This window comes from Pinus tabuliformis, chromosome 8, assembly GCF_031772625.1.
Source record: "Pinus tabuliformis cultivar Carrire ecotype Pingquan chromosome 8, CPIR1, whole genome shotgun sequence".
Lineage (NCBI taxonomy): Eukaryota > Viridiplantae > Streptophyta > Pinopsida > Pinales > Pinaceae > Pinus > Pinus tabuliformis.
In genome coordinates, this window is record NC_142294.1 from 1,412,629,028 (window position 1) to 1,412,641,386 (window position 12,359).

A 12,359-nucleotide genomic window follows, 5' to 3' on the forward strand; every position below is an offset into this window, starting at 1 on the left:
CTTTTTTTTTTCCTTTTTTGCACCCAAGTTTGCATCCCAAATTTACACCATTATTTGCATCATCATTTGGCATATTAATTTATAACATTTTTTGCTTCTTTTTAACGCTCAACTTTGCATCTTATTTTACATCTAGTTGTTGTCTTCTTTTGCATCTAATTTGGTGCCCATTTATGTGTCCTTGCTTTTGCCCAATTTGATATCCTTTTGTATGCCATGTTTTGTTCCCTTCTTTGTGTCAACTATTGCACAATTTTTCACTTCTAATTTAAAACACTTTGTATGTCAATTGTTTGCATTTTGTATTAATTCCTAGTTTGACATCCAATTTTACTTTCAATTTTGCATCCATGGTTACATCCGCATTTGACTTCTTATATAAAGTATATTTTTCTTTACATATATGACCCCCTTTATAGATTCATAGTGAAATATATGATAGTTTCTAAATATCATTAAAGCAGATATCACAATTCAAAATCATTTGTAAAGAAATTTAAGAGAAATTGACAACATCCATCCAAAAAAATAACAATGTGTCATTAACAATTTTCAAAACATGTATAAAATAGCAACATAATACTAATAAAATCAGTATTATTTTTAATCAAAACAAGTAAAATTCAAATATGATTAACAAATCAAAATATTTCATGAATATCGTTATTCTACGATAAATTAACAACATACATAAATCAAACTCATCGTATGATTACAAAATCAAAATGTCTCATTGATATAGGGTAAATTCACAACACCCATCTAAACATAACAATGTCATTCTACACAATAATTTCTTCATAAAAAACAATGCATGTGCATGCCTAGCTACCACCACCAAGATCATCCTCATGATCATCTTGACCATCCTCATTACTCTGATCCACATCATCACCAACACCGCAACTATCATCATCATCTCCTCCTTCACCACCATCATCCTCATCCTCATCCTCATCATCTCCTAATATATGTTGAACATAATTTGGATCATCGTCTTGGCAATCATTACCTATAGCATTCTGACAAAAAAAATCAATATTACATGTTAGTATTAATTACATAACACAACGCATGTTTTTGTTATACAATGTTAACCATAAAATGAGGTAAGATATACTATCTAATAGTACTAAAAAATAAAATGAAAATATGGTTTAAAAGTATATTGGAAATCCAACTAAGATTACATACCATAGAGTCCATCCAAACAACAAATTCAACCCATCTCTTTTGCTGCAGCACCTCCTTTTCCAAATGATTTGGAGGTCTTCCATATTTTAGTTCCTATCAATCAGTAAATAGGGAGAAATTAGATAACAATGACTTTCTTCTAGTACAAAATTTATTAAAAAAATATCACATGTTTAATATACTTACAAAGGTTGTTATCAGTACTTTTAAACCTTTCTGGCCACTACAATGAGTGACTTTTGTCTTGGTTAACCTCGCCTTGGATGCCTTGTCCTTAAACATAAACCAATTCAATTTATTTTCACACAAATACATGTCTAAGATACTTATAAGTATTAATACATTCTAAATAATGTTTAATGAAAAATTCAATACCTGAATGCTCTCATTGCCGGCTTTTCTTTGTGCATCCAACTTCTCATATGATTTTACAAGTTCTTTCCATACTTTAAAAGGTATGTCAATAGGTCTTTGTTTCAGTCTTTGATCTTGAGGCATTTTTTTAATTTTTCTTGTTTGGTTAAAAATTTTGGTTAAAAAAAACCGAACAAGTAATTCACATCAATGGCATGGGGACTCTATGGATATGTGTAAAAAAATGGCTATAAAGAAAACATCCAAAAAACATATGAGCTCTCCCTTTGATGGTCACTTGGGGCATATGGCTGGAAAGGAACAACTCCATTTTCGAAAATCAAGGACAATCCTTTCTCAAAGTCCTTCCTAATATTTGCTCCAAATGTCTTAAAATGAAAAACAAAATTCAAAAGTCATCCTCAAACATCTCCCTTAAATATAAGGTTGGACCATAAATTCTTCACTTTTATTGTTATCGGCTCTGGAATGATTTTTCTATATGCAATTATATAATGAAATATGTGTGCACTAATGAAAAAACATTGAGTTTCATTTTTCATAATCACAAACAATGAAAAAAGAATCACATGTAACTAGCATCATTTTGGAAATTTTATATTTATTAAAAATCTTTAACATGTTTTCCTCCCATATCTCATAAAAAGGTGTGAAATTTTTTATATACTCTCCAATAAGCCTAAGGATCACATACCTTTTAAAACTTTGCATTACCATTATATGTTTCTCCTTGAAGATATATAATATGTTTCTTCTTTAACATATATATTATGTTTCACATTTCTTAATATTTGACAAAATACTAAAGTTGAAAACAGTGGTCATTGTCTCAATCATATTCCTGGTGATCTTGTTCAGCATAAAACAGTTTGGTACAAGCAAAGTAGGCATGACATTTTCTCTGGCACTCATGATATGGTTTTTCTCTATTGGTTCTATTTTACTTTACAATATTATTTAACATGACATGACAAATTTAAGGGCATTCAATCCTGTTTATATCTATTACTTGTTCAAGAGGAACACTATCAAAGCATGGATGTTCCTAGGAGGTTGCGTGTTATGCATAATAGGAGCTGAAGCTATGTTTGCTGATTTGGGTCACTTCTCAGTAAGATCCATCCAGATAGCCTTCACATGTGTAGTATTCCCATGCCTACTATTGGCTTACATGGATCAAGTTGCATATCTTATGAAGCATCCCTCTGGGGTGGAGAACGTATTCTCTTCTTCAATTCCAGATGGTTTTATCTGGCCAGTCTTCGTGATAGCTAGTGTTGTTGCCATGATTGCAAGCCAGGCAATGATCTCAGCAACAATTTCATCTACTAAAATGTCCATGGCCCTAGGATGCTTTCCCAGATTGAAAATAATTCACACATCCCGACGGTTCATGGGTCAGATCTACATTCTTGTCATCAACTGGGTTCTAATGATAATGTGTGTCTTGGTATGTGATTGTTTTAAGAGCACGGTCGAGATATCAAATGCATATGGCATTGCAAAGGTAGAGATGATTATGGTGACTACAAGCCTAGTGACTCTTGTCATGGTTCTTATATGGGCAAAAAATATATTCCTTGCGATTGGATTTCCTGTTCTATTTGGATCAACTGAGCTAATTTATTTTTTTGCAGTTTTGATGAAAGTGGGGGAAAATGGTTGGATAAATGGTTTTTGCCACCTACTTCCTTCTTGTGATGTACATTTGGAACTATGGAAGTGTTCTGAATTATCAGGAGTTGTATATCTTGTTGGTCACGGAGATGTCAAGGCTAGAAAGGATTCATGGTTTCCTAAGAAACCGGTTATAATCTACTTCTATGCTTTCATGAGGGCAAACTGCAGGGCAGGCCCTGCAAGCCTCAATGTACCTCACACCAATCTCTTGCAAGTTAGCATGACATATACTGTCTAACTTGAAGGTTTCCATGAATCAAACATGCTGAATGTTTTTCAAGGACCAAGTCACAACATCAATATGGTGATGGATAACAAAGATTTCCTTGAAGGTGGCAGAGATGAAGTGAATTTTAATGTGAAATTAATAATCATAAGTTTTGTTGTCGACCAAGATCTTCATTACTTAGTCCTTGATTTTGTTTGATAGAGAATAATAGCCATTCCTACGATTAATCACTGATATTTATGAACAAAGACACCATTCTTTTTTCAATGAAGATGATAGGTGGTATTTTATATGCATGGTTAAGCCTAAGATAAGCCATGTTTTCTACATAAGAAAGTTATATTAAGTTATATCCATGAAAATGAAAGGAAGATGACATTGCATGTTTCCTCGTATAGCTAACCATCGCTCAATAACATTGGATGCTTCTCCACCTCATTCATTACATCATTGCTTAAGAACCTTGGATGCTTCTCCATTTTTTTTGACATCATGTATTGATTATGTTGTTGTTGGAGGTTTTACACTAAGTTTTTCAACATCGAGCTTACTAGGGCTTGCACCACCGGGGTTATTAGTAAGAATCTCATGAGGTTTGCATAGCCATGATTATTAGAATCAAAATAGTAGGATTTGCACTAAAAAACAGTTCATAGAGCTTTCCTGCTGGGGAGAAAATCACAAGTTCAACTTCTGCAGTGCAGAGCACCGAGAGCTCATAAGCTTTCTTCAGCAATCCACCTACGTTTGGAAAATGTAGCTTGCCTACTAGCGATGTTCTCAATCCTCTTCCTCTGCATCTTTCCCCTCACTATTCTTGTATGTCCTCTTTCGTTTTTCCCTCCAAACAAACCCTCTCAAATTGAGAAAGCAGAACAACTCACTCGATGAGAATCCGAATCCAATTATCGCTTCTAACAATAACCCAATACGATACCAGAAGTGATTACACAAAACCTCATTGACTCTTCATTTGTTTGGAAAAGAGCCAAGCATATACTTCTGACGAGGGTTTCCGTCTCAAGTCTGGCTCGCAGGACGTCGCTTAGTCAATTGCGAGAAAAGTTTTCCACCTGCCTGTCACATACGGTTTGTCACACTATATATTAAAATCAGGGACAATCCTTTCTCGGAGTGGACAATCCATTTGAATGCATTGATCAATGCTTTGTGCAACGCTGGTAGAGTGGACCATGCAAGGAACTATCTAATGGAGATGAAAAAATTTAAATCCTGATATAGTTTGCTATAGGACATTCATTGGAGGCCTATGCAAGTTGGGTATGGTGGATGAGGCAGTGAATCAACTGGCGATAATGATTAGAAAGGGTCTCTCACCCACATATGCTCTGTACTATTCACTCATCAAAGCTTGCTGCAAATCAAAGAAAGTTCAAGCCGCTGCCCAGATACTGAACAAAATGCTTAGGGAACGTGTTGTTCCAAGTCATGCAAGTTTTATCTATGGCATGCATCATCTTGGGAAGGTAGGAAAAAAAATTGAGGCATAAAAAGTTCTTGAAGAAGTGATAGATTGTAAATCCTCTGTACATGTTAAAGTATACACAGAAGTAATGTCTGCTCTATTTCAGACCAGTGAAGTGGAAAAATCATTACAATTAGAAGGCAAAAGAATTAGAAGAGGTTGTGAAACTAACTTTTTGACTCTGTAAAACAGTTTTTCTCTAAGGGAAAAATTGATGAGGTATCCAAGATTTTAGAAGGCATAAACCAAAGATATCCGGTACAAGGTATTACATTATGAAAAAATTGAAATGGTCGGATTTATTGTTTTTCCAAGCAGACCACTCTTGCTTGAAGGAATGGAGAGGGCTCTGCTCGTAAGAAAGTACTGAACCAAGACCATTGTCAAAAAATGTTGAACCAAGAGTATTGTTAAAAAGCAATGTTGCTTAGTTGCATGAAAATTTAATTGTCCAAAATTTAATTTTGGACTCTTTGCTGGCAAAATTTCATATAAAGGTATGCCCTTTTGCCTTATAACATGATGATTTTAATGAAAATGGAGGAAGGGAATCAACTTCAGAGAATCAAATGAAGTTAAAAAATATTAGATTATCAATTATAATCCATAGGAAGGGAGGAAAATAAAGGGTATGGTTGTGCTTAGCCTAAAACGTTTGCCTCTCATTTGAGAACTTTTCAAAAACTCAACTTTATTTCTGAATCTATAAACACAACTCTAAGTTTACATCTCAATTTACAGGTAAAGATTCGGTTTAAAGCAAATCTAAAAATAAGAATAAGCAAATCCAGAATTAAGAATTTGAAGCATTATTATTGTGGCAGAGCAAGGCAACTAAAATTTGAGTGTGTGGGAACAAAGTGGGATCTAGAACATGGAAAACTCACCAAAAAAAACAGCAAATATTGTGGAAAGCGGAAAAGAGGAAAAAGAGCATCATTCCTTTGTTAATTCTCATACAGAATACAAATTAGATGCATGGTGTGAAGGAAAATGAAATTTACAAATTAGATGCATATGACCATAACATGGGATGTCCCCCAACTTTAAATTTTGCATCATGCAGACATCAGGTAGCAAGCCAAGGAGCATCTCGAGCTGTTCAGGACATTTCTGTACCTCCCCCCCCCGACAAATCCTGAATCCTGGATATAGGAGTTGCAAATAAAGTATGGAGCTTCTTGAAAAAAAATGTTAGCAATGGGTACTAATGCTAGTTTTAACTTTAACCTGCTTGCAATGAATACTCGGCAAATCCAAGTGTATCTTGAGGTGAAATTTGTTGACAATAGAACATGATGGTTTTCCTGCTGTTGATACAAATGGCTATTGCTGTTAAGCCTAATTTTAACTATGATATGTTGCCAGAAGACATGTCCCCAAAATTTGGACAAATCCCTCAGACCATAGGATGTGTTCCTCAATCCCAGGTATGCATCCTCCTACAACATGGCATAGAGAAAAATATGCTTAACAGAAGTATTCATTCACATCAATAGCAAGAAAACCATCCTGATGTGTTTCCAACAAAACATTATCTTGCGATACCCTACACACCACCATATTGGGTAAAAATGTAAAACTAGCATGTGTACCCCCAATGCCAACATTTTTTTCAAGAAGTTCCAAACCATAGCAGACAAGACTCTAGATACTAAAATGACAAGAAAAGTTTACAAAACTTTGAGAATTGTCAAGCCTGTTTCAAACTCTCAGATATCTAGTGGGCTATGCCTGTCCATGAATGCACATGAGAGACCAATAATATACAAGAAGGAAATGAAACAATCACAAAAGCACCTACACTCAAAATTCCATTCTGGAAAGAAGGAAAAGACTCACTAAGGATACCAAGGGGTGCAAAATTCTAGATGTGAGGAATAGCAGTTACTGAGGAATACGGTTCATCTATTCTTACTGTTACAGATAATGCATTTACCAGATTGACTCAAGGTCTATTTCCTAGTGTCATGGAACACTGTGTTTTGATGATGGCTTTTGGTCTTGTTCCCATGGAACTGTAGTTGCATCTGGCTTAATCAATATGAAAGGGCTGCCCTGTGCACGATTAGGAAGAAGTTTCCTTTCTTTCTCCTCTGGGTTATGTTTCAAAATTATAACCATCAGCTATCGGCATGTTGAAGGGATCACACACCTTTCAAGCAGAGCCCATTTTTCTGCAAGATTGTCCATAGGCATTGTTGCAGGTAACACCCCTTCATACAGAAGCCAGTTTTCCACAAAAGAATGGTGGATGTTCAGTGACTCAGGGCCTCTCTGTGCAGTCACAAGTAGTATCAGCATTATAACATATCCTTTCAGAATTCAAGTATATCTTCTCACTGGATAGCATGATTAAAATGTAGAAAAATGTTATGGAGTGTCCAAGTAGTGTAGAACAGAGAAGCAAGAAAAAATACCACAAGACAACCATAGGGTTGATAGAACCATGTTTAGGCACATTAGATATTGCTTGGTGACAGAGTCTTACACCTTTGAAAGGAATATTTGTTTCCCTACATTTCTATTGAACAAATACAAACCTGAATATGTTCTAAGGACTATCATGGAGGGAGTCGAGATGACCCACAGGACCCATAGCTGAATACACAAGGGGATTTCAATGCTGGAAATCTAGTTTATAGCATAGTAGCAAGATTTGGTCATATTGCTCTTTATTATATGGAAATTCGGCAACAGTACAAAATTCAGTATGTTTTCACTGCAATGCAGATACAGAACAGTTCACTTACCTTATAATGTCTTTGATACCCATCAACATATAAGCCCCAAAAAAACAGAGCAAAAACCTCAAAAAAATAAAAATAACAGTAAGAAAACACTTAAAAATAAACTACATTGAAAAATTTTCAAAGAATAAATTGCTTTTTCTGGTTTTAGTGTGTTCTGAGGATGAAATTATTCTAAAATATGGAACAAAACGCTTATTTTCATACTGAGAAATATAGATTTCCATATTGGAACCATGCTGCATTTCTTTATTAGGTATTTTCCATACTGAGTTGTATTTGAATACATATTCAGATTCAAATTTTGCTACTATGGTTTATAGCCATTCCTAGTTACACTTATGCTGAAATCAGGGAGGTCAAGGTAATCAGATAAATTGTCACAACAATTATGAACAAGAGGCAACCTTCCTTGAAATTCTTGAACCTCCAGTAATCAGAAAAATTGTCACAACAATTATGAACAAGAGGCAACCTTCCTTAAAATTCTTGAACCCCCTACCCTTGCCTGGATTTGCTCACGGCGCTAATCAGTCCTCATGTACATGTACATCAAAATATTTATTATATAATTAACTATAAATTTGTTAACATTAAAAGGACAAATAGATCCTCTGTTCATGTAGAGATGCTCACTGACGACCATGTTGACAATGGAGATGAGAGGGAGAAACTGCCGTGATATCCAATCTTCAATATGCATATTTTAGATAATAAAGACTGACCTACTAAGTTAACCAAGTAGCCGTTATACAAAGTACACATAAATGAAGCTCAAAGCTAAGATTTTTTTTCTCACTTTCTTTGCTTCCCACACAAACTATTACTCGATTTCGATTTTTCTTATTAGATTCCAAAATTTAATGAAATTATCTGGCTGGGAGCATTGTTGCAGTGCATGGCTTTTATCCACTACAAATTTTGAAATGACAACAAAAAATCCATTAAGACTGGAATCTCCCCACAACAGTGAAAGCAGAGTTCATTATTCAAGAACAAAGTAAAGCGAACCAAATACTCTAAGAGCAGGACATGCATGAGTCCTCCAGACCCAGATCCACTAGATTGATTGCATCATTTTTTCAGCTGGATGAAGCATCGATGACCCGGTAGATGCACCAGTCATGAGCAAAAATAACAGACGATCAGTGATTCAGAAGCACCCTTACCAAGCACAGTTGAGATCATCCAGATAATCCACAAGGCCATCTAGGTATGCTATCTTACAAAAGCTATAATTCTCAGCTTATATCTTGTAGACACTAGACAGACACCCATCACCAGGGTTCTCCCTTCCACACATAACCCGTCAAACTTTGCAGTCCGATGAGCTTCAATAAAGTTTGCCAGGATAGAATCCAGCCTGGTTTATGGCCCTGCATACCTCTCCTTTGACGCTTAGATAAATTAGGACTTATTTATTTTCTAGGCTTCTGCTATTAGTCTTGTCTTCATTGTATCAGGTTTATCTGTTATTATAACCCTTGAAAATCTGATAAGGAAATCCAAGAGATGCTTCTCCATTTTTGTGAATGGCATTCTTCGTAAAACTGTTGACATAGACTAGTGCACCTAAATCTGGGGGATTTAAACTGGTTACCTACTAACACGTAACCAGAACCAGCCAGATGCTCGTCTTCATTGTATCAGGTTTATCTGTTATTATAACCCTTGAACATCTGATAAGGAAATCCAAGAGATGCTTCTCCATATTTGTGAATGGCATTCTTCGTAAAATTGTTGACATAGACTAGTGCACCTAAATCTGGGGGATTTAAACTGGTTACCTACTAACACGTAACCAGAACCAGCCAGATGCTCAACAACATTGGCTACAAACAATTGAGATAATCACCCCTTTGTTATTTTATCATTCGTCATTCTGTTAAATCTGAAATCTTATTTGTAGTCTCTCCTTTTCAGCGAATACCTTTAAGCACTCCAGCATCAATATATAGTTTTAGTCCCATTAACCTAATGTCCTTTCATCATTTGTGGACATTTATATAATTTATTTCTTTATTCCGAAATTCTTCTTAAAATTATTATTTCCATTTCTTTATGAACCTTCTGCTGTCGAGCAATTGGTGTTATTTTGAGCAAAATAATTTGTAAACGAAGTTTCTTGGTTAGTGAAAAGCCCGCCAAAAGTACCTCTATGCCAAGTAGATCCCTGGAAAGTGTCTATCTCTCAATGTTAGTGACATCTCAACGCATTCACCCATTCGGGAGCTTTCGTAGGCAGTCAGCGTCGTATGTAGAGCATCTAGCTCGGCGGGCCTCATAGTTTGTGAGGAAGAGTAAGCAGATCACAGAGTATTTGCTTATTTCACTCCTTTCGGAAAACCTATAAATTTTTTAAAGTAACTGCTACTTACGAATCATAAGTTTTTTAAAATAAATTCTACTTAGTTTCAGATTTTTAGATTTTTAAGGGGTTTTACCAACCCAGAAATAGAGATTCAATAAATGGAAGAGAAGCTTACTGATGGTGACATCGCCGTCGGGGCTCTGGAGCATCTTGTCCATTCCCTTGGCGCCGAGTGAGGTGTGGAGGATTCTCGCAACAGACCTGGCGGCCACAATGTTGGCCTTCTGAGCATCTAAGCCTCTGATTCGGGTCTTCTGCTCCTGCTCCTTTATTATGATAAATGGCCTCCCGTACTCATCAAATGCCAGCGCCATCCCTGCAAACATTAACAGATTGCAGCATAGAGATTAAAACCTAAACATACAAGAGTGGCTGCTAAAAACACACTGGATTTTGAACCAGGAACCTGAAATGCGTGTACTCCTCTCTGTGTGGAAGACTGAATGTGCGGGTGGAAATCCATTGAAGTAAAAAATGGAACATACCTTGGCGCCGTCAATGGATTGAAGAACTGATCGTGGGGTTCGAGTGTCTGCTACTGGTGAAACCCTAATTCGCAAATCTCTGCAATCTCGTTTTCGCTCCCGCCCTGCGAAAAGTGAACAGATCCTCCTTCTTGTTCTAGAATGTAAACGAAGTTTGGGTTGGGAGGGGTTTTGTAAAGAAAAGTAAAGCTTTACCTTTTTTCAAAAATGCTAATTTCATAGTGAAAAACAGTAAATACATTTTTTTATTTTCACATCACTAGTTAAGTAGCTATATAATGTTTTTGGTTCTTGGTTAGGTTGGAAAATATTTATAATAATATAATTTTATGGTTGTTGTTTAAGTTTATTAGGTGTTATTTTATTTTCACATCACTAAAGAAGTAACTATATAATGTTTTTGGTTATTGGTTAGGTTAGAAAATATTTATAATAATAATAATATAATTTTATGGTTGTTGTTTAAGTTTATTAGGTGTAATTTTTTTTAATTTCAATTTAATAATTTTTAAATGGAAAAATATGATTTTAATTTGGTTGTATTGAAAATATTTATATGTTTTTACATATAAGGTGGGTGCAAACAAAGGAGAATATATAGTAAGTCTATTTAATAGTTAATAACAAGTGTTAATTTCTTAAAATTATATGATAAATTTGAAAGGAGTAGGGTATGTATCTTTTTTCGGGTGAAATATATTAAAATTATTGTGTGAATGGGGTTGTAAGACCCTATATTTTCATCCTGGGAAAATATAGTCCTCTCTTAGCCACTTGCATAGTTTAGATTGTCATAAGCAAAGTAGGTACATTGTCTTAAGATGTAAACATTTCATTTTAAGCAGTGTCATAATGTGGTTTCAGCGAAGCATTAAAAGATGGAATGAGCATGCACATTTGGGATGCTAGTGTTATATTCAGCTTGAGGCATGATTGCACGTCTAAGAAGACTCTAACAAGGGTTGCAAAGGAGAGGTTGGGGGATTGTAGTCTCACTTAGAAGTGTATACAAGCAAGTTAAGCCCTATGAGAAGTTGTGAAACAAAATTAAGGGATTTGACAAGTTGCACGAAGGCAACTTAGTAGTGGTACTAAGTGAGCAATCCTTGATTCAACTTGATACTCTCTCCTTGGCACTACCACTTTGTAAGATGGAGAAGAAATGTGAAATAGATGTGCAACCCACTAAAGAAGTTGAAGGTTGTTGTAATGTATATCGGTGGTTATGTCATGATGTGAAAGGAAGTGTTGGAACTTGGAAGGTGACCATTAGAGTAGATTTACCATGGAGTGCAAGGAGGTGCAAGGATCTGATAAGGAGGGAACTACACAAATCTAACAAGTAGGCCATATTGGGTTAGGATATTACTATTTTGGGACATCCAAAGTTGAAGGTGCATTTTATGGAGGTGCAGTCGAAGTGCTTGGGTGCGTGCCACAACGTAAGGGTATCTAGGACTTTTAGTGTATGTTAGTGGTGTTAGTGCATTGTGTTTGATCAACACTAGCTAGAATGTGTTCCATGAAGGAAAAAATCCCACAAATTTGGGATGACTTAACCATTTGGCATTTAAGGTGTGTTATGTCCTAGTTTTGAGGAGACAATTAGAACCATCTTAGAGTGTGATGGGTTGTGCCATGGACTTAGGTCCACTTATATGGGTTGAGGTGTAAAGGTACCGTGTGAGTTGAGGAAAATGATTACAATGCTTACCTATATAAAGTGTTTATGATATAAGATTAATAAGTTTTTGTTGGAGAATGGAAGAGGAGGATAAGTGTTATAGAC

At 35.5% G+C, this 12,359-nt stretch overlaps 1 protein-coding gene across 4 annotated transcripts; it reads right to left on the reverse strand.

The window, feature by feature from the left end:
• Nucleotides 1–667: 667 nt before the first annotated feature.
• Nucleotides 668–10,702, reverse strand: LOC149240866 (T-complex protein 1 subunit epsilon-like). Of its 4 annotated transcripts, none has more exons than XM_089367379.1 (5): nucleotides 10,571–10,702; nucleotides 10,201–10,401; nucleotides 1,381–1,467; nucleotides 1,195–1,287; nucleotides 668–1,022 (listed from the first exon to the last, which is right to left on the reverse strand). In XM_089367379.1, the coding sequence occupies exons 2-5, from the start codon at nucleotides 10,315–10,317 to the stop codon at nucleotides 825–827; spliced, it is 495 nt and encodes a 164-aa protein (XP_089223505.1). In that variant the 5' UTR covers nucleotides 10,318–10,401; nucleotides 10,571–10,702; the 3' UTR covers nucleotides 668–824. The 4 variants fall into 4 exon arrangements, with proteins under 4 accessions (XP_089223505.1, XP_089223506.1, XP_089223509.1 ...); XM_089367380.1 differs by having other exon boundaries at nucleotides 883–1,012; XM_089367383.1 differs by lacking the exon at nucleotides 1,381–1,467 and having other exon boundaries at nucleotides 883–1,012.
• Nucleotides 10,703–12,359: the final 1,657 nt, after the last annotated feature.

What these genes read in the sequence shown, in the direction of transcription:
- LOC149240866 (XM_089367379.1), bottom strand. Translation starts at nt 10,317, where the DNA reads ATGCTCAGAAGGCCAACATTGTGGCCGCCAGGTCTGTTGCGAGAATCC. An exon ending in AAGTACTGATAACAACCTTT is followed by an intron (nt 1,288 to 1,380) that starts GTAAGTATATTA and finishes ACTGATTGATAG; the next exon opens with GAACTAAAATATGGAAGACC. An exon ending in TTGTTTGGATGGACTCTATG is followed by an intron (nt 1,023 to 1,194) that starts GTATGTAATCTT and finishes TTTTTTTGTCAG; the next exon opens with AATGCTATAGGTAATGATTG.